We start from the raw sequence: 26,624 nt of genomic DNA on the forward strand, positions 1-26,624 counted from the left end.
GTATGAATACCGAGAAGATTTTATACAAGGATGTCGCATCGAAAAACGTTTAGAAGTTGTTGGTGTCACTTTATTCATCGTGCAAAACTACATACTGCACTGTGGCGAAACTGCAATCTACAAGTGTCCACGTAATTAGCCCTGTTAAAACGTTAAGGCACCACACCGTCCCAATACAAGAGAAAATACAGAAAAATATGTAAATAAAATAAAATTGGTAACTACTCGTGAAGAGGCGCAATAGACGTTAAGGCACCACACCGTCCCAATACAAGAGAAAATATAGAAAAATATGTAAATAAAATAAAATTGGTAACCACTCGTAAAGAGGCGCAATAGAGTTCTATCCAATCTCTCAGAAGAACACAGGTTCCTTGAAACACTGCATGAGCAACTGTGTGAGCAATAAGAAACCACATGCTTGATCGAATTGGTAATTTTGCCTCCCAGCACTCTAGTCTATCTTCGATTAAATGTGTCACCAAACAGGACCATCAACATATAACAGCGCGAATGCATAAGCCAGCTCACTACTAATGAAGTGTCTTTTTTGTACAGAAATCTCTCATTATATATATAGTATGTATACATATGTTAGCATTCACTAAATAACTAAAATATCTCTTCAATATCATGGTACTTAAGACTTTAACATGTATATATCATCAATTACTTGCAAATCCCTGTAGTATTGTAAAGTGTCAGAATTAAAATATTTTCGTAATAGAATATGACATCCAAATCCAGAGATACAAATTGTTACTAAGACAAGGTAAATAAATTTCTTTAGGCACCGCCTGTTGTTATTTCTTCAACTACTGCCAATTCTAGTATTTAATTAATCGCAATGTTTCAGTGTCAATTACTCTAGTGTCTTAGGCTATAAGGCACCAGTCTTTGAAAACGACCATCTTTGATTGTAAATATTCTCAACTCAGTTGTCTAGATCTTATCGCGACTTAAACGTGCTTACGCTACTTGCTAAATGTCAGAACTATAACTTTCACGTTTCTTTTTAAATCCTTTCCTATTTTAGAATTACGTACTGAAAGTTTTCCTCGGTAAATCATAACTCAAGGACTGAAATTTATTGTTAACAATGAAGGTCGACTTTTCTTTCTTTTTAAATGTAAATAACTCACAATGACCAAACATCGATTGTGAATGAGTGACTGGAAAAAACTAAATACCCACACTAAGAAATATCAACAGCACAAAAGAGCTCAAAAAATATCCTAAGTGCCATTATCACTTTATATCTCGACTTAAGGTTCAGATTTTAAAATATCAGCCACTTAAGGTTTTGGCCTCTCGCGCATCCCAAATGTAATTGTTATTCAACAGAAATAATGGCAGGTTGGAATTTTCGCTCTGAAGCGGTTCAGCAAGGACAATGCTGTCTCGACTGTTACGTTCACCTCCGATCCGTATGTTCCTGGGCTTGATTCGGCGATCAAGAAAAGCTTGGGGAGTAATTTTCGATAATCAATTACTCCACATACACAATACGTTACTACGTCGTAGCACGACTCTATACTCAAAAAATTACACTAACGTCTTACACTCAAATACCTTAGAGTGTGTTTTCATAAATCTTCCTTAACCATTTGCAACACCCAAATCCACCATCTGAGCACTAACTAACATCGCAGGCAACGTAACACGGACCACTTCGGATAAAATTACTGAAGTAAGAACTTTTAGTTTCGTCGTATTTTAAACACTCACGTATTCTGCTGTGAAATTCTGACACAGTGTACAAGCAACTCTCGACTATGCCTGTACCAACTTAAAATCACTTGACCTTTCGTCAAATGTAACACAAAATACGAGGAGACTGACGCTGACAAGATTCATAAAATGTTTATAATCTTCATGTCCTAGATCAGTTGCGGCATTCTTCAAACCTTGCATTTCAAGCACAACTCCGTCAAAGAGCAACTGCCTATACTTTTTCAAAAAATCGCGGGAAATTCCACAATGAAGACATAGTAGATACAATTTGCTATTATAGGTGGGTATCGATCACGACACTTGTAAACATGTTCTAACTCACATGCAGTAACACATAGGTCGTCTTACCAACTGAAGCTCACTATCTCTTCAGCTCCTCAATAGTAACCGACTCAAAACTACTTCAGTACCATAGCTGAATTATTAATTCAGACAAAATGTAGGGCGCTACCATTATTTCGTAACATTTAAAATAGAGAATCTCGTGGCCATCGGTTACTCATCTAGTGGCCAATTCGCCCAGGATGATCTCGGAGGGGCCCAAGCTCTGCTGTCGGCCAGCGATGCGTGGATTATCTTTGCCGTCTCTGTACGCATACTTGCATGGCTGCATACTGTATACTGATTTTGTCTAGATCATATCTGTCAGCATAGACTTGAGTTTCAATGAAATGATAAATATCACATCCCGTTTTTGACTGCTGTTAAACAGACTGAAACGGTAAAATTAAATCGTGGCGATACGAAGACCGATACAATAAATTTGATCCGTCACAGTATACTGTGTTTTCTGGTAGAAATTACGCGAATGTACATTCGCAGAAAACCACTTAATAATTCTAAGAAAAATATTGTCAGCTATTTCTTCTGTTGCTGTCTGTCCTATAGTATCAATTATAGTACTTGTGACATCTGCAAAAAGTACGTGTCCTTGCTGTATGTGACGTTTCTGACGCATCGCGTGTTGCCTTCTTCAGAGGAGGGCGAGGTATGCACCGTGGGGATGCCTGGGAGGCCGCTGCCCACAGCCATCTGCGGTCCAGGCCTCAGCTGCTACAGCGCTGACACCGCAGACGAAGACGCCGAGCCCGTCTGCAGAGCCAGTGAGTAACGCGCGCAAGTAGACATTTTACTCGCATTGTTCACGTTCTACTGCAAATACGTATCATCGGTGCAAAGACTGCACCGATACTTGTAAAACAGTGCAGGGGAAAAATCGGGCAAGATGATGAACTTAAGCTTTCGTTATTTTCCCTGACCTTGGTGCTTCCCAGAATCTTGGCAGAGGCTTCTTACAAGTGTCTACTTCAAAGTATACTTAAAAAATCATTTCCCAAGTTCGGGACTCATTACCCAAGCGTGCGTTGGAGTTGACAAACAGGGTCGCGTATAATGACGAAACAAGACAGCAGTTCACTTCAGCAACAAGTAATATTCGTCTTTCATCTCAGCTGAGTTTTGGTGACACAGAAAACGAAATATAGTGAGTTGAGAGGAATAAAAACTTCGTAGTACATCGACACCTCTAGGACAAGAATATTTACTTTAATGTGATGAATGATGATGATGAAGTCCCATACTTTGTGACAGAGTGTAGAGGAACGATGCGGGAGACCCGCACCGCCATACTAGGCAACGTCCTAATGGAGGTGGTTTGCTATTGCCTTCCTCCGTACTTTAATGTAGGCTGGGCTTAATTACTCAAATCTTAAGTTACGTTGATAGAATGGGAAGACTGATACTCAACCTAACCTCTTCATACCACCTTTATTTACATACCTAGACATAGTGGACTTTGTGTTTTCTGTAGAATTTACACTCGTTTTAGTTTCCACAACTTCAGCAATCATATCAGTCACTGATTGCGTGACACAGCTCTGTCTCTTCATTGTTATTTGGTGTATTCTTCTCGTGCTACTGACACGTACAATCTATCCATTAAGCAATAAAACTGTCAATGAATTAATTTAAAAATGTGTGAGATGTTTAATAAACGATCGGTAAGTTGACGACCTCATAAAAAACAAGTTGAGGAGAAAGTCGATGATCGTCATCTTGTGATCCTTCTAATTCATCACCTTAGTGTAGGTATTTTTAATTCAAACTACAAACCAAGGAAAACTTATCGGAAAGTAAAATTATACATCAACTGAAATAATTCGAGTGCACCTCACAGATATCACATGAATAAATTAGAGATACTTTTTCCACACCCGCTATTGCTCGCGAGGTATCATCAAAAACTTAGGTGCAGTGGGCTGCAAAACACCGTTTCCCTTATTGCAAACTATTGGCCTGCTGATTGAAGGGATAAAAATTTGACCTTGACACATACATAGCTAATTACTAGGGTTCTCTGTTGTAGGCACAAGATCTTCATGAAGCATAATTGTCGACAGTTATCAAATTCGGCATGGCATCCCCTTTGTCATATTACCCGAATTTCCTCCAGTTATACTACTGGTATAGCTTGTGAAAAGGCGAACACGTTGAAGAAAACATGAGAGTAAAATTAACATTTTAACAGTGATTATGTAAATAAGAATTCGAGAAGGTGATTAGCTATTTTTATTTTTTAACGGTCTTAACAACGGGGCACAGCTGTTTCTTTTCCGGCTTCCCAATATGGCTCCAATGTTCCAGTTGATGATGTTTTATATCACTTTAATTTTTCACATCTTAAAAAATCATACCAGTTCGTAACAGCGCGTTCTTAATTACAGATTACACATTTGAGTGATGGACGCGCAATACCTCGATGAAAGTGATCCGGAAGGCAATCAGGACCTGTAGTCTTACCACTGTTTCGTTCCTTGGATATTCCAAAATGATTTCCACTTATTTCTTTCCCTCAGTACTGTAACATCTTTTATATGCTCTTTCAGGAAAATTCATTTATTATGGTTTTTTTATAGAGTAGTATTTCAGTGATTTATTTGCTGTTTTGTTGTAGGCCTACCTTCCTTGATTATGTAGTCTGTCTCCTAATTATCGTGATCTCTAAATAATGCGTTGGATGATTACTTGAGCTCCTCTCTGTAGTACAGTACTAATCAGTTGCACTGAACATAATTTTAATGATAGCTAATGTGTTTAAATGTTTCTATGAAGATGTAGCATGAATAACTCAGCACCATAACTTTCAGAGACTCGATTGTCCGAACACAACATTTGTGGTCTACAGTTCACTATCATTATAATTGTATTACCCACCAAAGCTATCGTAGAGGAAAACGACATCGTTATACAACCGTACAACTGCAGTACCACCTCTTTCTATTTGATATTTTTCTGTATTTGCATGGCACCAATCTTCTGACGGGGTACAAGGTTTTAGTACACAAACAATTTTGACTATGGTACTGTTCGTGATGTGTGGCTTCTGAGAATTCAGTCTGGTTGGAAGCCCCAACAGTCAGAGTCTGTAAATGTCGGGGCAAGCAGTGAAGAGGGTTTCGATACGTTTCTGTGCGACCTCCCTCCACGGAGGTTGTGTACAAGTCCACAAAATATCAACAGGCTTACTGGAAGATCGTCGCGAACAAGTTGTTGTTAAATGATATACCAGACACGCAAAACATGCAACATATGAATCAAATGTGCGGCAAGCAGGAAGAAGAAAAGTACCTACCATTCTTCGAATAAGATTTCCTCATTCCTCCCCACAAGTGGTTGGATGTTATCATACTGAAGGATGTCGAGTAAAGTTTCCTGGCGGAGTAGCGGGACAACGAGTTCTGTTACTTCTCAGATGTACGAGGTGCATTTAAGTTCTAAGGCCTCCGATTTTTTTTCTAATTAACTACTCACCCGAAATCGATGAAACTGGCGTTACTTCTCGACGTAATCGTCCTGCAGACGTACACATTTTTCACAACGCTGACGCCATGATTCCATGACAGCAGCGAAGGCTTCTTTAGGAGTCTGTTTTGACCACTGGAAAATCGCTGAGGCAATAGCAGCATGGCTGGTGAATGTGCGGCCACGGAGAGTGTCTTTCATTGTTGGAAAAAGCCAAAAGTCACTAGGAGCCAGGTCAGGTGAGTAGGGAGCATGAGGAATCACTTCAAAGTTGTTATCACGAAGAAACTGTTGCGTAACGTTAGCTCGATGTGCGGGTGCGTTGTCTTGGTGAAACAGCACACGCGCAGCCCTTCCCGGACGTTTTTGTTGCAGTGCAGGAAGGAATTTGTTCTTCAAAACATTTTCGTAGGATGCACGTGTTACCGTAGTGCCCTTTGGAACGCAATTGGTAAGGATTACGCCCTCGCTGTCCCAGAACATGGACACCATCATTTTTTCAGCACTGGCGGTTACCCGAAATTTTTTTGGTGGCGGTGAATCTGTGTGCTTCCTTTGAGTTGACTGGCGCTTTGTTTCTGGATTGAAAAATGGCATCCACGTCTCATCCATTGTCACAACCGACGAAAAGAAAGTCCCATTCATGCTGTCGTTGCGCGTCAACATCGCTTGGCAACATGCCACACGGGCAGCCGTGTGGTCGTCCGTCAGCATTCGTGGCATCCACCTGGATGACACTTTTCGCATTTTCAGGTCGTCATGCAGGATTGTGTGCACAGAACCCACAGAAATGCCAACTCTGGAGGCGATCTGTTCAACAGTCATTCGGCGATCCCCCAAAACAATTCTCTCCACTTTCTCGATCATGTCGTCAGACCGGCTTGTGCGAGCCTGAGGTTGTTTCGGTTTGTCGTCACATGATGTTCTGCCTTCATTAAACTGTCGCACCCACGAACGCACTTTCGACACATCCATAACTCCATCACCATATGTCTCCTTCAACTGTCGATGAATTTCAATTGGTTTCACACCACGCAAATTCAGAAAACGAATGATTGCACGCTGTTCAAGTAAGGAAAACGTCGCCATTTTAAGTATTTAAAACAGTTCTCATTCTCGCCGCTGGCGGTAAAATTCCATCTGCCATACAGTGCTGCCATCTCTGGGACGTATTGACAATGAACGCAGCCTCATTTTAAAACAATGCGAATGTTTCTATCTCTTTCCAGTCCGGAGAAAAAAAATCGGAGGCCTTAGAACTTGAATGCACCTCTTACCTACCATTCTTTGAATAAGATTTCCTCATTCCTCCCCACAAGTGGTGGGATGTTATCATACTGAAGGACGTCAAGTAAAGTTTCCTGACGGAGTAGCGGGACAACGCGTTCTGTTACTTCTCAGATGTAATTGCTTTTCTATTGAGATTGGCCTCAGCACGCTGGAGTTCCTTACCCAATGGCACTCCACACCATGACACCTGGATGCTGACAAACATCGGCAACTGCGGTAGCGCCTCACACATAAGTGATGTTGATCAGGTTGAAGCTATATATGATGATCAAAATATAGTGAAACAAGGTTATGTGCATAGCAACGTCTGTTGCAGGCTTACGGGCACCTGGGATGGATGGTAAGTGAGGAAGACGGAAATAAATCTCGGATAAAATCATTCTCGCCTGGGTTAAATCTGTTTTACCTTCCTTATATTTGGTTGGGAGCATCATAGTAACAAGACTGACGTATAAGGTGGACTCGCTAAATACCAGTACACAAAATTCACCAACAATATGTGTAATACACACATCAAAAAAAGTTTTGCATCACCCCAGTTCCCAGAACGCCTGAAGGTAGACGTTGACTTCGGATATTTTATCACTGACACAGTCTCTTTGACTGTTCAAAGATGTCACTAAACCTGCCCAAACAAGCATTCATGAGGTGCGCGTATTAGACGGAAGGGGTCCCACAACCGATCAGTTCGTCATTCCACCAGGAAGGAGGTACACAACTCGTGTTGTCTATAGTTCAACCATACCTAGACGGTCAATACCGCGGTTAGATCGCGTCCGTATTGTTACTTTGTGGCAGGAAGGGTTCCCAACAAGGGGAGTGTCCAGGCGTCTCGGAGTGAACCAAAGCGATGTTGTTCGGACTTGGAGGGCATACACAGAGACAGGAACTGTCGATGACATGCCTCGCTCAGGCCGCCCAAGCGCTACTACTGCAGTGGATGACCACTACCTACGGATTATGGCTCGGAGGATCGCTTACATGTTGAATAATGCTCTTCGTGCAGCCACAGGAAGTCGTGTTACGACTCAAACTGTGCCCAGCAGGCTGCATGATACGCAACTTCACTCCCGACGTCCATGGCGAGGTCCATCTTTGCAACCACGGCATCATGCAGAGCGGTACAGATGGGTCCAAACAATATGCCGAATGGCCCGCTCAGGACTGGCATCACGTTCTCTTGACCTATGAGCGTTGCATATGCCTTCAGCCAGACAATCGTCGAAGACGTGTTTGGCGGCAACACAGTCAGGCTGACCACCTTAGACACATTGTTCAGCGGTTGCAGCAAGGTGGAGGTTCCCTGCTGTTTTAGGGTGACATTATGTGAGGCCAACGTACGCCGCTGATGGTTATGGAAGGCGCCGTAACGGCTGTGCAATACGTCAGTGCCATCCTCCGACCGATAGCGCAACCATATCGGCAGCATATTGGGGAGGCATTCGTCTTCATGCAAGACAATTTGCGCCCCCATCGTGCACATCTTACCCTTTAGGATAATGATATCGCTCGACTATAGTGGCCAGCATGTTCTCCAGACATGAACTGCATCGAACATGTCTGGGACAGATTGAAAAGGGCTGTTTATGGACGACGTCACCCACCAACCACTCTGAGGGATCTACGCCGAAGTGCCGTTGAGGAGTGGGAGAATCTGGACCAAGAGTGCCTTGATGAACTTGTGGATAGTATGCCACGACGAATACAGGCATGCATCAGTGCATGAGGACGAGCTACTGGGTCTAAGAGGTACCGGTGTGTACAGCAATCTGGACCACCACCCCTGAAGGTCTCGCTGCATGCAATGTGTGGTTTTGTGAGCAATAAAAACGGCGGAAATGATGTTTATGTTGATCTCTATTCCAATTTTCGCTACAGGTTCCGGAACTCTTGGAAACGGGGTGATGCAAAACTTTTTTCGATGTGTGTATATTAGCATAGGAGGTATTAAGAAGCAACAAACGTTATTCATGACACACCAGTGCGAGAAGTAAGGAAATAATTGTACCCGCTATTCATATATCTGAGCTTTAATTCCACAGTGAAAGACAATAATCTACAGTCCGCTTAAAATCACTTGACAGTTGACACTGCACGCTCTGCAGCTGGGTTCCTCCAATGAGAGGGCTCAGAGTCACGCGTGAACCATTCACTTTTGCCAAATAGCCATAGCAGTTGGTCAGTTCACTTTCAATTCCTTGTGCGGCGTTCGACCTTGATGTGTTTGGATCCTGAATCTTGGTTCTGGCCCTTTCATTTTGTATTTCATCACAGACAATATTCACACCAAAACACACAACACACACAACGACCCTAAGAAAATACGCACGTTTCATACACAGCTCTAACAAAGCACTACTGGATACCTCCGCACAAAACGTTATTCAGCGTCACATATACAGTTATGATATTCACAAAGAAAATGGTTCAAATGGCTCTGAGCACTATGGGACTTAACATCTATGGTCATCAGTCCCCTAGAACTTAGAACTACTTAAATCTAACTAACCTAAGGACCCCCCCCCCCCCATGAACCATGGACCTTGCCGTTGGTGGGGAGGCTTGCGTGCCTCAGCGATACAGATAGCCGTACCGTAGGTGCAACCACAACGGAGGGGTATCTGTTGAGAGGCCAGACAAACATGTGGTTCCTGAAGGGGGCAGCAGCCTTTTCGGTAGTTGCAAGGGCAACAGTTTGGATGATTGACTGATCTGGCCTTGTAATAATAACCAAAACGGCCTTGCTGTGCTGGTACTGCGAACGGCTGAAAGCAAGGGGAAACTACGGCCGTAATTTTTCCCGAGGACATGCAGCTTTACTGTATGATTAAACGATGATGGCGTCCTCTTGGGTAAAATATTCCGGAGGTAAAATAGTCCCCCATTCGGATCTCCGGGCGGGGACTACTCAAGAGGATGTCGTTATCAGGAGAAAGAAAACTGGCGTTCTACGGATCGGAGCGTGGAATGTCAGATCCCTTAATCGGGCAGGTAGGTTAGAAAATTTAAAAAGGGAAATGGATAGGTTAAAGTTAGATATAGTGGGAATTAGTGAAGTTCGGTGGCAGGAGGAACAAGACTTCTGGTCAGGTGACCACAGGGTTATAAACACAAAGTCAAATAGGGGTAATGCAGGAGTAGGTTTAATAATGAATAGGAAAATAGGAATGCGGGTAAGCTACTACAAACAGCATAGTGAACGCATTATTGTGGCCAAGATAGATACGAAGCCCACACCTACTACAGTAGTACAAGTTTATATGCCAACTAGCTCTGCAGATGACGAAGAAATTGATGAAATGTATGATGAGATAAAAGAAATTATTCAGATAGTGAAGGGAGACGAAAATTTAATAGTCATGGGTGACTGGAATTCGAGTGTAGGAAAAGGGAGAGAAGGAAATGAAGTAGGTGAATATGGATTGGGGCTACGAAATGAAAGAGGAAGCCGCCTGGTAGAATTTTGCACAGAGCACAACTTAATCATAGCTAACACTTGGTTTAAGAATCATGATAGAAGGTTGCATACATGGAAGAACCCTGGAGATACTAAAAGGTATCAGATAGATTATATAATGGTAAGACAGAGATTTAGGAACCAGGTTTTAAATTGTAAGACATTTCCAGGGGCAGATGTGGACTCTGACCACAATCTTTTGGTTATGACCTGTAGATTAAAACTGAAGAAACTGCAAAAAGGTGGGAATTTAAGGAGATGGGACCTGGATAAACTGAAAGAACCAGAGGTTGTACAGAGTTTCAGGGAGAGCATAAGGGAACAATTGACAGGAATGGGGGAAAGAAATACAGTAGAAGAGGAATGGGTAGCTTTGAGGGATGAAGTAGTGAAGGCAGCAGAGGATCAAGTAGGTAAAAAGACGAGGGCTAGTAGAAATGCTTGGGTAACAGAAGAAATATTGAATTTAATTGATGAAAGGAGAAAATATAAAAATGCAGTAAATGAAGCAGGCAAAAAGGAATACAAACGTCACAAAAATGAGATCGACAGGAAGTGCAAAATGGCTAAGCAGGCATGGCTAGAGGACAAATGCAAGGATGTAGAGGCTTATCTCACTAGGGGTAAGATAGATACTGCCTACAGGAAAATTAAAGAGGCCTTTGGAGATAAGAGAACCACTTGTATGAACATCAAAAGCTCAGATGGAAACCCAGTTCTAAGCAAAGAAGGGAAAGCAGAAAGGTGGAAGGAGTATATAGAGGGTCTATACAAGGGCGATGTACTTGAGGACAATATTATGGAAATGGATGAGGATGTAGATGAAGATGAAATGGGAGATACGATACTGCGTGAAGAGTTTGACAGAGCACTGAAAGACATGAGTCGAAACAAGGCCCCCGGAGTAGACAACATTCCACTGGAACTTCTGACGGCCTTGGGAGAGCCAGTCCTGACAAAACTCTACCATCTGGTGAGCAAGATGTATGAGACAGGTGAAATACCCTCAGACTTCAAGAAGAATATAATAATTCCAATCCCAAAGAAAGCAGGTGTTGACAGATTTGAAAATTACCGAACAATCAGTTTAATTAGCCACACTTGCAAAATACCAACACGAATTCTTTACAGACGAATGGAAAAACTAGTAGAAGCCGACCTCGGGGAAGATCAGTTTGGATTCCGTAGAAATACTGGAACACGTGAGGCAATACTGACCTTACGACTTATCTTAGAAGCTAGATTAAGGAAGGGCAAACCTACGTTTCTAGCATTTGTAGACTTAGAGAAAGCTTTTGACAATGTTGACTGGAATACTCTCTTTCAAATTCTAAAGGTCGCAGGGGTAAAATACAGGGAGCGAAAGGCTATTTACAATTTGTACAGAAACCAGATGGCAGTTATAAGAGTCGAGGGACATGAAAGGGAAGCAGCGGTGGGGAAGGGAGTAAGACAGGGTTGTAACCTCTCCCCGATGTTATTCAATCTGTATATTGAGCAAGCAGTAAAGGAAACAAAAGAAAAATTCAGAGTAGGTATTAAAATCCATGGAGAAGAAATAAAAACTTTGAGGTTCGCCGATGACATTATAATTCTGTCAGAGACAGCAAAGGACTTAGAAGAGCAGTTGAACGGAATGGATGGTATCTTGAAGGGGGGATATAAGATGAACATCAACAAAAGCAAAACGAGGATAATGGAATGTAGTCTAATTAAGTCGGGTGATGCTGAGGGAATTAGATTAGGAAATGAGACACTTGAAGTAGTAAAGAAGTTTTGCTATTTGGGGAGCAAAATAACTGATGATGGTCGAAGTAGAGAGGATATAAAATGTAGACTGGCAATGGCAAGGAAAGCGTTTCTGAAGAAGAAAAATTTGTTAACATCGAGTATGGATTTAAGTATCAGGAAGTCATTTCTGAAAGTATTTGTATGGAGTGTAGCCATGTATGGAAGTGAAACATGGACGGTAAATAGTTTGGACAAGAAGAGAATAGAAGCTTTCGAAATGTGGTGCTACAGAAGAATGCTGAAGATTAGATGGGTAGATCACATAACTAATGAGGAAGTATTGAATAGGATTGGGGAGAAGAGAAGTTTGTGGCACACCTTGACCAGAAGAAGGGATCGGTTGGTAGGACATGTTCTGAGGCATCAAGGGATCACCAATTTAGTATTGGAGGGCAGCGTGGAGGGTAAAAATCGTAGGGGGAGACCAAGAGATGAATACACTAAGCAGATTCTGAAGGATGTAGGTTGCAGTAGGTACTGGGAGATGAAGAAGCTTGCACAGGATAGAGTAGCATGGAGAGCTGCATCAAACCAGTCTCAGGACTGAAGACCACAACAACAACAACAACCTAAGGACATCACACACATCCATGCCCGAGGCAGGATTCGAACCTGCGACTGTAGCGGTCACGCGGTTCCAGACTGAAGCGCCTAGAACCACACGGCCACAACGGCCGGCTATGATATTCACAGAGATGTGCTTACTTTAGATAAGATTCGCTCGACGAAGCTTCGTCGTGATGCCAAATTTTTGAAAGCTACCGTTTTTCGTTGCGACTGGATCACCGCATTCATAGATAAAACCATAGTTCAATTAAAATTACTTTCCACTACAGTGTCGCCACATCAGCTCCTGTGTACCGCTCAGTTATAGGTGATCCACAAACACGGCAGGTCACTTCACAAATGCTGTTAATGTGTAACGCGGAGCAATGTTGCAAGTGCCAGCGGAGGTATGACAAAAATGCGAGATCCTCTGTCGACAGATGACTTTCAGTGACGTATGACTGAACTGCGGCTGACGACACGTTTCGTACGTCTGAATTCAAACCCATGTCCTGAGCTAACCACAACCCCGTGATGTGCAGTGTATCTGAGGAAACGGCGGTCAGTGGTATGTGGCAGAACTAAAGTCACAGTCGTTTCGTTCAAGGCGATTAAAGCTAACCTCTATGAGCAAACTCAAGACAGAGAAATTTCAGTTCCAGCGCTAAAAGCGAACTGTAATTTCTCGCTGTCATTAGTTATCTGAAACTATCCTCACATTGGCTACAAGAGCCGCCACATTACCAACCGATAAACAGTCTAGTTTGGCACTAGGATGCAGATTACAGGGCGACACAGCCAGATTCCAAACGAAAAATGACAGGTAGAAAGAAAAACAACTTCAAAAGAAAGGTCAGCACTATGATGAAAAGGATGTCGCGAAGTATTAGAAATAAAAGAAATTGCATTTAAATCAATTACCTGAATAGAAATAATAATCTAACTCTTTTGACTAGACTCAGAATTTTTTTTTTTTTTTTTTTTTTTTGCATTTTGACGAGTTTCAAATCTATGACCTTCTACTCGTCAGTTTTATATCATAACTGTTGCAGGATGCCACAGTATTGGATTAAATATAGTCCAATTAAAATTACTTGACAGTTGACACTTCACGTGTTTGAGCTACTTTCCTCCAATCAGAGCGCTAAACGTCACGTCTGAACCGTTCGTCGATGCCAAACTGTCACGACAGTTGGGCAGTTCACTTTCAATTCCTTGCCTGGCATTCTGCATCCTGAATCGTGAGTCTGGCCCTTCTTTTGTATTTCGTCACAGACGATAACCACACCAAAACACACAACAAGGCCAATGATGCTAATGAAATACACAAGTTTCGCACACAGCACTAACAAAACTCTAGAGGATACTTCCGCACAAGAGGCGATTCAGTGTTCTATGTACAGTTATCAGACTCACAGAGATCTGCTTATTTTAGATAAGCTTCACAGGATGAAGCTTCGGCGTGAAGCGGTTTTTTTGTAACCTACAACTTGTCGTTGCCACTAGATCAAAAAATGGTTCAAATGGCTCTGAGCACTATGGGGCTCAACTTCTAAGGTCATCAGTCCCCTAGAACTTAGAACTACTTAAACCTAACTAACCTAAGGACATCACACACATCCATGCCCGAGGCAGGATTCGAACCTGCGACCGTAGCGGCCGCGCGGTTCCAGACTGTAGCGCCTTTAACCGCTTGGCCACCACGGCCGGCTGCAACTAGATCACCGCAGCTATAAATACAACTACGTAATCCAATACTCTTGCGTGAAGGAATGGTTAGCGCATAAACCTGGCATGTAGAAGATTGTGGGTTCCGATCTCATCAAACTGCAAGGAATTTTTTTTTGTTTCTAAATCTAATCAAAAGACTTAGATTATTGTTTTTATTCGAGTAATTGGTTTAATTGTAATATTTTACATCTAATACTTCAGCAGATGATGCTGTCGTTTATCGACTAATAAGGTCATCAGAAGATCAAAACAAATTGGAAAACGATTTATAAAAGATATCTGAATGGTGCGAAAATCAGCAGTTGACCCTAAATAACGAAAAATGTGAGGTCATCCACATGAGTGCTTAAAGGAATCAGTTAAACTTCGATTACACGATAAATCAGTCGAATATAAAAGCCTTAAATTCAACTTAATAGCTACGAATTACACTTACGAACACCTTAAATTGGAAGGAACACATAGAAAATGTTGTGGGGAAGGCTAACCAAAGACTGCGTTTTATTGGCAGGACACTCAGAAAATGTAACAGAGACTGCCTACACTACGCTTGTCCGTCCTCTTTTAGAACACTGTTGCGCGGTGTGGAATCCTTACCCGATAGGACTGACAGAGTACATTGTAAAAGTTCAAAGAAGGGCAGCACGTTTTGTATTATCGCGAAATATGGGAGGGTCACTGAAATGATACAGGACTTGGGCTGGACATCATTAAAAGACAGGCGTTTTCGTTGCGACGGAATCTTCTCACGAAATTCCAATCACAAACTTTCTCCTCCGAATGCGAAAATATTTTGTTGACACCGACCTACATAGGAAGAAACGATCACCACTAAAATATGGGAAATCAGAGCTCTTGCGGAAAAATGTAAGTGTTCGTTCTTTCCGCGCGCTATACGAGATTGGAATAATAGAGAATTGTGAAAGTGGTTCGATGAACCCTCTGCAAGGCACTTAAATGTGATTTGCAGAGTATCCATGTAGATGTAGAAGTAGATGTAGATTGTGTAATTTTCATAATAGCATTGACCATTTTTTATTTGCTCATGTTTTTCTTTCTGCCTTTCTTTTTTCGTTTGGAATTGGCTGTGTCGCCTAAAATCTGCATCCAAGTGCCAACAATACTGCACATCAGTTGTTAATGCGGCGGCACGTGTAGACAGTGTGAGGATAGTTTCAGATCACCAACGACAGTGAGAAATTACAATTTCCATTTAGCGCTGAAGCTGAAACTTCTGTGTCTTGAGTTTGCTCCTAGAGGTTGGCCTTCATCGCCTTGAATGAAGAGATCGTGATTTTAGCTCTGCCGCAGACTGCTGACCACCGTTTTCTGGGATACACTGCCCATGATGAGGCTGTGGCTGGCTTAGGACATGAGTTCAAATTCAAGGGTACAAAACGTGCCGTCTGCCGCAGTTCAATCGTTGAGCACTTAAAATCAGCTGTGGTCAGAGGATCTCGCATTTCTGTCATACTTCCACTGGCACTTGCAACATTCTACATCTACATCTACATCCACACTCCGCAAGCCACCTGACGGTGTGTGGCGGAGGATACCTTGAGTACCTCTATCGGTTCTCCCTTCTATTCCAGTCTCGTATTGTTCGTGGAAAGAAGGATTGTCGGTATGCCTCTGTGTGGGCTCTAATCTCTCTGATTTTATCCTCATGGTCTCTTCGTGAGATATACGCAGGAGGGAGCAATATACTGCTTGACTCTTCGGTGAAGGTATGTTCTCGAAACTTTGACAAAAGCCCGTACCGAGCTACTGAGCGTCTCTCCTGCAGAGTCTTCCACTAGAGTTTATCTATCATCTCCGTAACGCTTTCGCGATTACTAAATGATCCTGTAACGAAGCGCGCTGCTCTCCGTTGGATCTCCTCTACATCTTCTATCAACCCTATCTGGTACAGATCCCACACTGCTGAGCAGTATTCAAGCAGTGGGCGAACAAGCGTACTGTAACCTACTTCCTTTGTTTTCGGATTGCATTTCCTTAGGATTCTTCCAATGAATCTCAGTCTGGCATCTGCTTTACCGACGATCAATTTTATATGATCATTCCATTTTAAATCACTCCTAATGCGTACTCCCAGATAATTTATGGTATTAACTGCTTCCAGTTGCTGACCTGCTATTTTGTAGCTAAATGATAAAGGATCTATCTTTCTCTGTATTCGCAGCACATTACACTTGTCTACATTGAGATTCAATTGCCATTCCCTGCACCATGCGTCAATTCGCTGCAGATCCTCCTGCATTTCCGTACAATTTTCCATTGTTACAACCTCTCGATACACCACAGCATCATCTGCAAAAAGCCTCAGTGAACTTCCGATGTCATCCACCAGGTCATTTATGTATATTGTGAATAGCAACGGTCCTATGACACTCCCCTGCGGCACACCTGAAATCACTCTTACTTCGGAAGACTTGTTTCCATTGAGAATGACATGCTGCGTCCTGTTATCTAGGAACTCCTCAATCCAATCACACAATTGGTCTGATAGTCCATATGCTCTTACTTTGTTCATTAAACGACTGTGGGGAACTGTATCGAACGCCTTGCGGAAGTCAAGAAACACGGCATCTACCTGGGAACCCGTGTCTATGGCCCTCTGAGTCTCGTGGACGAATAGCGCGAGCTGGGTTTCACACGATCTTTTTCGAAACCCATGCTGATTCCTACAGAGTAGATTTCTAGTCTCCAGAAAAGTCATTATACTCGAACACAATACGTGTTCCAAAATTCTACAACTGATCAACGTTAGAGATATAGGCCTACAGTTCTGCACATCTGTTCCACGTCCCTTCTTGAAAACGGGGATGACCTGTGCCCTTTTCCAATCCTTTGTAACGCTACGCTCTTCTAGAGACCTACGGTACACCGCTGCAAGAAGGGGGGCAAGTTCCTTCGCGTACTCTGTGTAAAATCGAACTGGTATCCCATCAGGTCCAGAGGCCTTTCCTCTTTTGAGCGATTTTAATTGTTTCTCTATCCCTCTGTCGTCTATTTCGATATCTACAATTTTGTCATCTGTGCGACAATCTAGAGAAGGAAATACAGTGCAATCTTCCTCTGTGAAACAACTTTGGAAAAAGACATTTAGTATTTCGGCCTTTAGTCTGTCATCCTCTGTTTCAGTACCATTTTGGTCACAGAGTGTCTGGACATTTTGTTTTGATCCACCTACCGCTTTGACAAAAGACCAAAATTTCTTAGGATTTTCTGCCAAGTCAGTACATAGGACTTTACTTTCGAATTCATTGAACGCCTCTCGCATAGCCCTCCTCACACATTGCTCAGTGTTACACCTTAACAGCATTTGTTAAGTCACCCGCCGTTTGCTTTTTTTTTTTTTCCTTTCTTGTCATTTCCACTCCTCGTCAGGGGCGGGCTGGCAGCAGCATAAGCGCTGCTCTTCAGCCAAGAGACATAAACAGACAGGAAGACATTTAAAAACAATATAAAGGAGATAACATGGCGGAATATAGAAACAAAAAAGGGGGAACAGAAGAAAATAAGGCATACAAAACGGTGACAGTAAATCGGAGATAAAAGTCTAAAAAAGTATGTTACACAAAAAAACAACACACACACTACCTTAGAAGTTACCAGACAAAGTACGGCCAGAGCATAAAAGTTCGTAGAACGAGTAAAATAGCCATATGATGGACAGTGTAGCAAGGAACTGTCATGCACGAAAAACAGGTCGACCACACAATTAAACCCACATCACTAGATGACACTGTATAACAGCACCGAAACACAACATGAACGCAGCACACTGATAACGAATAAAAACGTGGGAGGATCTGCAAGGGGAGAGTGGGGGGGGGGGGGGGGATGGACAAGGGAAATGAGAAGAAGGGGAAAAGTGGCGAGGAGGAGGGGAGAGAAAGGGGGATGAGGTGGGGGCGCGCCGGAGGAGAGCTGGGGAGGGAGGGGATGGGAGAGGAAAACAGCCGAGGAGGGGACGTAGGGGCTCAGGGAGGAAAAGAGTAAAATCTACTCTGGGAGAAGGAGGGGATAGGAGAAAGGGGGACCCTGCGGAGAGTCATCCGCCGTGTTTGTGTGTCACCTATAACTGAGTGGTACACAGGAGCTGATGGGGCAACACTGTAGTGACAAATGACAACCATCAAGTAATTTTAATCGGACTATAGTACCATTTTTCACAACAGGTGTTTGACACAAAGCTAGCAGTAAATTTAATTGACGTGCTTCCAGCTGAGAGACGCTATGTAAGCATTATACATGGAATCATGACGAAAGATGGAGTTGACATTCTCGCTGACATAGGTAGGGTGTTCAAACCCATTCGCAGATCACTGAGTTCTAGGTCATGGGAGCCATCAGTAAAATGAGTGTATTGAGGATGCGTCATAAAAACATCGAAAGTGGAACAGCGGTTAATGTAGAACATTATAAGAGCAAACCATTCCCTACGCCCAAGAGCCACAGCATGTGGCTCTGTCCAAATCTACATCCTTCCAATTCAGAGATTCTGATATGAGTGCTCTAAAGCAAGAAACTGGTCCTTACAAACTTTTGCCAGCCAAATGTGACTGATTGCCGCTCCAAAGAGCGCTGCGAGACTTTTCTGACACACTGACACATGTCAGTACAAGACATGCCATCGATCAACTCACTCTTGCATGTTGGGAAATTGTACTGCATCTGATACTATGTAAGAAAAGGATGCGAAATAGCACCCTCACTTGAATTATTTTAGAATTATTGTTATTTATTTTCAACTCTACCTTCAAACTGGTTCTACAGAGTTCTTGGATTTTATCGTCATTAGAGTTCAACAGTGCTTTGCCATCACTAAAACGAAGGTGCTTCATGTATGTTCTGTTAATACATATTCTATCTTCTTTTCCCAGTTCAAGAATTTGATACCCTTAGAGTGCTAAGAAAAGTTTTGGCGGTTTGAAATCTTCTTGGCTGGTCACAGTCCGGATTAAATGTCAGTCTTCTTGAATGATGTTCTGGGTTAAACACCAAATACCTCTACAATCTAAAAAGTAATGAGGGCAAGACATACCGATGATTGCTTCCATCAGTCTAACGAGAATTATATTCGAGAGGAATACACTATATTTTGGTACCATTTTTCGCCCTCTAGCTCATGTTTCTCATTGTGCTCAAAAGCAGAAATAGTACTCAATATATTTCATGATCTCATCATAGACCCCTGAGTGGAACATATACCCTTACACAGCACAAAAAGTTCATAAAAATAAGATAACCAATGGGAGTGAATAGAACAAACTATTCCTATTTAGGCACACAGACCCTTAAAGGATTCGAACCATCAGTAGCAATGACAGGTACAATCATAAACAGCACACTGTTACAAAGGCCTTGCAAAGCCACTTAGGGTACCGAAAACTATTCGGTTCTGAGAGTCCTCCCTCTGAATTAGGTGAATTGAAGCCAGAAATTGTTTGCACGAAATAAGTGCGTTCTGTACCTGGAATGTAGAAACCGAGTTTCGCCTGTGTAATTTTTGGTGTAGCCAGTGATTCTCCCTGTCTTTCCCCGCAGTGAACACGACCTGCACGCGCGACCAGAAGGCTTACGACAGTGAAGAGGCGTCAGCGTCGCTGGGAATCGCCGCTTGGAGGCCGCGATGCGACGGCGAAGGATTCTACGCGCCTGCGCACTGTGTCCCCAACGGCGTGTAAGTATCGAAGTACAGTAGTTCTTCTCTAGATTGTCGCACAGATGACAAAATGGTAGATATCGAAATGGACGACAGAGGGATAGAGAAACAATTAAAATCGCTCAAAAGAGGAAGGCCGCTGGACCTGATGGGATACCAGTTAGATTTTACACAGAGTATGCGAAGGAACTTGCCGCCCTTCTTGCAGCGGTGTACCGTAGGTCTCTAGAAGAGCGTAGCGTTCCAAAGGATTGGAAAAAGGCACAGGTCATCCCCGTTTTCAAGAAGGGACGTCGAACAGATGTGCAGAACTATAGACCTATATCTCTAACGTCGATCAGTTACAGAATTTTGGAACACGTATTATGTTCGGGTATAATGACTTTTCTGGAGACTAGAAATCTACTTTGTAGGAATCAACATGGGTTTCGAAAAAGATCGTGTGAAACCCAGCTCGCGCTATTCGTCCACGAGACTCAGAGGGCCATAGACACGGGTTCTACATCTACATCTACATCTACATTTATACTCCGCAAGCCACCCAACGGTGTGTGGCGGAGGGCACTTTACGTGCCACTGTCATTACCTCCCTTTCCTGTTCCAGTCGCGTATGGTTCTCGGGAAGAACGGCTGTCTGAAAGCCTCTGTGCGCGCTCTAATCTCTCTAATTTTACATTCGTGATCTCCTCGGGAGGTATAAGTAGGGGGAAGCAATATATTCGATACCTCATCCAGAAACGCACCCTCTCGAAACCTGGCGAGCAAGCTACACCGCGATGCAGAGCGCCTCTCTTGCAGAGTCTGCCACTTGAGTTTGTTAAACATCTCCGTAACGCTACCAAATAGCGCTACCAATAGCGCTACCAAATAACCCTGTGACGAAACGCGCCGCTCTTCTTTGGATCTTCTCTATCTCCTCCGTCAACCCGATCTGGTGCGGATCCCACACTGATGAGCAATACTCAAGTATAGGTCGAACGAGTGTTTTGTAAGCCACCTCCTTTGTTGATGGACTACATTTTCTAAGGACTCTCCCAATGAATCTCAACCTGGTACCCGCCTTACCAACAATTGATTTTATATGATCATTCCACTTCAAATCGTTCCGCACGCATACTCCCAGATATTTTACAGAAGTAACTGCTACCAGTGTTTGTTCCTCTATCATATAATCATACAATAAAGGATCCTTCTTTCTATGTAATCTCAATACATTACATTTGTCTATGTTAAGGGTCAGTTGCCACTCCCTGCACCAAGTGTCGTGTTTCTTGACTTCCGCAAGGCGTTCGATACAGTTCCCCACAGTCATTTAATGAACAAAGTACGAGCATATGGACTATCAGACCAATTGTGTGATTGAATTGAAGAGTTCCTAGATAACAGAACACAGCATGTCATTCTCAATGGAGAGGAATCTTCCGAAGTAAGAGTGATTTCAGGTGTGCCGCAGGGGAGTGTCGTAGGACCGTTGCTATTCACAAAACACATAAATGACCTTGTGGATAACATCGGAAGTTCACTGAGGCTTTTTGCGGCTGATGCTATGGTATATGAAGGGGTTGTAACAATGGAAAATTATACGAAAATGCAGGAGGATCTGCAACGAACTGACGCATGGTGCAGGGAATGGCAATTGAATCTCAATGTAGACAAGTGTAATGTGCTGCGAATACATAGGAAGAAAGATCCTTTATCATTTAGCTACAATATAGCAGGTCAACAACTGGAAGCAGTTAATTCTGTGAATTATCTGGGAGTAGGCATTAGGAGTGATTTAAAATCGAATGATCATACAAAGTTGATCGTCGGTAAAGCAGATGCCAGACTGAGATTCATTGGAAGAATCCTGAGGAAATCTAATCCGAAAACAAAGTAAGTAGGTTACAGTACACTTTTTCGCCCACTGCTTGAATATTGCTCACCAATGTGAGATCCGTACCAGATAGGGTTAATAGAAGAGATAGAGAAGATCCAACGGAGAGCAGCGCGCTTCGTTACAAGATCATTTAGTAATCGCGAAAGCGTTACGGAAATGATAGATAAACTCCAGTGGAAGACTCTGCAGGAGAGACGCTCAGTAGCTCGGTACGGGCTTTTGTTGAAGTTTCGAGAACATACCTTCACCGAGGAGTCAAGCGGTATATTGTTCCCTCCTACGTATATCTCGCGAAGAGACTATCAGGATAAAATCAGAGAGATTAGAGTCTACACAGAGGCATACCGACAATCTTTCTTTCCACGAACAACACGAGACTGGAATAGAAGGGAGAACCGATATAGGTACTCAAAGTACCCTCCACCAAACACCGCCAGGTGGCTTGCGGAGTATGGATGTAGATGTAGATGTAGATGTCATCCCCCTATGCTGTAGATTTAGCGAGGAAGCAAATTAGTCACTCACCAAACGGAGTATATTCGTAAGTCAAAAATCCTTGCCAATAAACTGTATCCGTCATCAACATCACAATCCTTCTGGTGTTCCTAAGGATTCCATCTCGGAACCGCTACTGTTACCTGTAGGAGTTCAATTTTTTTTAAAATACGTGGCATAGACAAGAGCTTGTATTATTTATTTTCGTTCACCAACTAACATTTAATTTCACACTCTACAAGAAAGCTCATAATTTTTGTCAAGTATTATATTAGGTAATTATAAAGTCCACTGTAAATTTTGAAAATCCGGCATAGGTAAATAGCTAAATATAACGTAACAAATAGTAAAGTGCGTGAAAGACAAACTTTTTTAAACGTGGTGCCCGCAAGTTAGTTCGGAAAATCTCTGACAGGGTCGCCACCAACAATACTTGATACGAGGGTAATCCCAAAAGTAAGGTCTCCTATTTTTTATACGTACTTAGACCTGTTTATTTCTACAACAGTTTACATCAGTTCACAGCTTGAACATTTAGCTATTTTTCGACATAATCATCATTTATGTCGATGCATTTTTGTAGACGCTGTGGCAGTTTTTGAATGCCCATGTCATATCAGCTCGCCACCATGCTGTTTAGAAAGTTATGAACCTCTTCTTTCACCTCGTCGTCGGAGCTGAATCACTGGGACCATAGTTAACGCTGACAGGTACTGTGAGACTCTGAAAAATCTCAAACGGGTAATTCAGGACCGGAGAAGAGGAATGTTGAGCAAGGGCGTACACATTCTCCATGACAACGCTCGCCCACACATCGCTCGGCAAACCGTTGCTCTCCTGCAGCAGTTTCAGTGGAACATAATCACCCACCCACCCTACAATCCTGACTTGGCGCCCGTGACTATCACCTGTTCCCTGGGTTAAAAGAACATTTGGCTGGAAAGCGATTCAGCTCCGACGACGAGGTGAAAGGGTGAAAGAAGAGGTTCATAACTTTCAGCGGCGAGCTGGTATGTCATGGGCATACAAGAACTGCCACAGCGTCTACAAAAATGCATCGACAGGAATGAGGATTATGTCGAAAAATAGCTAAATGTTCGAGCTGTAAAGTGATGTAAACCATTGTAGAAATAAACAGGTCTAGGTACTTATAAAAAAATAGGAGACCTTACTTTTGGGATTACCCTCGTAAAAATGGTGGCGAATCAGGCATAGGAATTATTTTGCGTGCTAGAATTTGCCCATTTCAAATCGGTAGTAAGTATGCAAAGTGTAATATCCTGCCCACTCGTCTAATATAGGGTGCCTAGGAAGCTGGTTTCTCGGATCGCTAGACAACAATTCAAGAAGATCGTATTAATGGAGTTTATTACAGTAAATTAAATTGACAATACAAAAGTGTGTCGCAAGCAAATGGCGACATGCAAATAATCAGTGTCCGCCAGTATATACAATTTCAATGCAAGCAAAACAGTACAGTTCATAAGTCAGTGCTGTAGCGTTTATATGACGGTTCGTCGTCCAGTCCGGCCGCGGCAAGGCGGCGCATCGCTTAAATTCTCTTCGTGTGGATGGCGCTCCAGTTGTGATGTCATCGTAGTCTGCGTACTATTGGCTGACATTGTCTCACAGCCCTCTCTGTTCTCCCGTTCCTCATCGTCGTGCTGGCCCATGTCGTTACGCCGGCACACAAAGAGCTTTCCGTGGCAAGCTTTTCAAGACACCATCCATTTACAACAGGAGAGTGAAGAAGCACCTAAAAATGCGAGAAGGATGGTTGCTTGGGCGATACAAAATGTTCAGGCTGATGAGGCGTGTCAGAACAGCCAGTGGAATGTGTGAGGAACGTGATGTAGCGAAGTTCAACAGAATCTGCCTGTTGAACCAGTGCAGAATTACTTCAAGGATAGAGTTTATGTCCGATCTCTGTCAAGATTATCGAAGACTTGCGATACCGCATCACAGCAATGGTTCTTACCATCACTCCTGCTTTTGCTGGGTCGGGTATGTGCAGAATTGGCCAGCTGATTAAATGTGCACGCGCTGTGAGGGTTAGACACATAAAACATTTAAAAACATTGCGAAAAATATTTAAGAGTTAGTCTTTCACATGCTGTATCATTTGCTGAGTTGTTATTGACCATATATCGGTATCGATTTTTTGAAATGTTTCGTGAACTTCATATTCTCCTTATATTGCAGTGCTAAAGGGAGCATCTTTGAGTGAATTTTGGCAGGAAAATGACTGCTTCTATGTAAAAAGTAAACCAAATAATGTCTTGATGAGGCTCTTTAGCTCATCAGCCAGATGCATCGAAATAGTCCTTCTCATGCTCCAACTAAATTGGTCAGTCTCATCCTTGTAGTTCCAAACATGTTTGAACTTGCTGGAATGTGTTCGTATGTACTCCTCACAATGCAGCTAAGGCCATCACGTCAACAGCCATCTGTATCTTTGTTATCACTCTGGGCTACTGGAAGGGGAGAAAATTTTAGCAACTGTGGAGAAATCTCGGAAGTAGTCGTATAGTAATCAATTAATGAGACCAGTCCTACTGTTTGGATATGTAATGACACAATAGGTAAAGATTGTGTTAAGCACAGTTTATTTTGCCAACCATATTCTTCTTCCATTGTAGTCTGTTACCTGGAAATTAGCAGAACAGTAATAGGGTAATGCAATGGGTGTCTGACCGTCCCGTAGACATCGAAGCAGCCAAAGATATCGGTCCCAGTAATTCCGAGCCTTTCGAGAATGTTTTAACTTTTGTTTCTAATTTTAAATTTTTGTGTAATTTCAAATTTTCTATTGTAATTTTTGAGACAAAGGGGTCTTAACGGACGGACAGAGAGACAGGTACAGACAGACATCGGGCAACAAAGATCCAATAACGTCTCTGTTTTTACTGACTGAGATATGGAACCTAAAAACATGCTATACACACGATTTGTGTGCACCAAGAGAGAGTGGGGGAAGATCGCTCATAGGGATAATCTCATCACTGGATTCGAGGGGGATATCTCTTGTCACATAGCCAGCATGATTATATGATCTGACTGTTTTATTAAACAGACAGCGAGGATATATGAGAGAATGCAGCAAAATTTTATGCGTTGTTGTAATGCAAGCACTGAGATCGGCGTTCGTCACTTTAGACAGATGTTATGAGCTGAAGTCGCTAATATGACATGTAAGTGGTTTTCCTCAATAAAAAAACTAAATAGTTATTTCCAAACATTAGTTCGTTATCATCAGGCACTAGCAACATTACTTCCTTATCTCTAACATATAAATTTATTGTATCCTACAATCTTGATAAATATAATGCCAAAGATCCTGTTTAGGTAAGACCTCGTATTTCCATGTTGTACCTAATTAACTACTCCTTCATGCCTCGTGATGTGTCCTACCAACCTAATCATTCTTTCAGTCAAGTTCTGTGAATTATGTTCTCTCTCTGATACCTGTATGAATATAGGTTTAGTGTAAGTGAGCAACGCTATAAATTTAATTTTAAAGCAACTGAGATTTTTACATGTTTTAATAAAAACATTGAACATATTTCTGTTTAAATCGACAATGATAAACCTCTTACAAGCCGAAATTTGTGGTAAGTTCTAAGGGACCAAACTGATGACGACATCGGTCCCTAAGCTTACACAACACTACTTAATCTAACTTAAACTAACTTACGCTAAGGACAACACACACACACACACACACACACACACACACACACACACACACACACACACATGCCCGTGCAAGGACTCGAACTTCCGATGGGGGGAGCCGCGCGAACCGTAACAAGGCGCCATTGACCGTGCGGCTATCCAGCGCGGCGATCTCTTACAGAAAACATTTAAATAGTTACTGTTTTCTGTTTCAAACTCCATAACTTACGAATTAGTATTGCTATCGACAATGTCGATGCCTTTTACACGCGACATGTCAGTACATCGCTAGTTCAGAATACTTTGCCAACTCTTGTCCTAACAAAAGCCCTCCTCTGCTTTTGTTCGCCCAGCAGCTGCTCTCTTTCATGCAAGGAACTTGCTTTATTGGATCTCTTATCATATAGAGAAAGTAACAAAAACAGTAAGTCTATGATACAAATAGTATGCGATTTACCATGGAATGTCGTGCTGAACTCTAGCGTGGTGTTCGTCTGTTGCGGATTGATCTGTTTCCACCGTAACCGACATTAATGTGGTAACTCTACTAATAG

At 42.5% G+C, this 26,624-nt stretch overlaps 1 protein-coding gene across 1 annotated transcript in view; it reads left to right on the plus strand.

Annotated features, from left to right (window-relative positions):
• The window catches only part of LOC126095186 (uncharacterized), a 207,868-nt gene that overhangs the window by 70,097 nt on the left and 111,147 nt on the right, over positions 1–26,624 (plus strand). The window contains exons 4-5 of the mRNA XM_049909919.1: positions 2,712–2,837; positions 19,904–20,039. Of these exons, the coding sequence (XP_049765876.1) occupies positions 2,712–2,837; positions 19,904–20,039 (262 nt within the window). The remainder of the gene's footprint in view (positions 1–2,711; positions 2,838–19,903; positions 20,040–26,624) is intronic.

This window comes from Schistocerca cancellata, chromosome 8 (genome assembly GCF_023864275.1).
Source record: "Schistocerca cancellata isolate TAMUIC-IGC-003103 chromosome 8, iqSchCanc2.1, whole genome shotgun sequence".
In the NCBI taxonomy this organism is placed as follows: domain Eukaryota; kingdom Metazoa; phylum Arthropoda; class Insecta; order Orthoptera; family Acrididae; genus Schistocerca; species Schistocerca cancellata.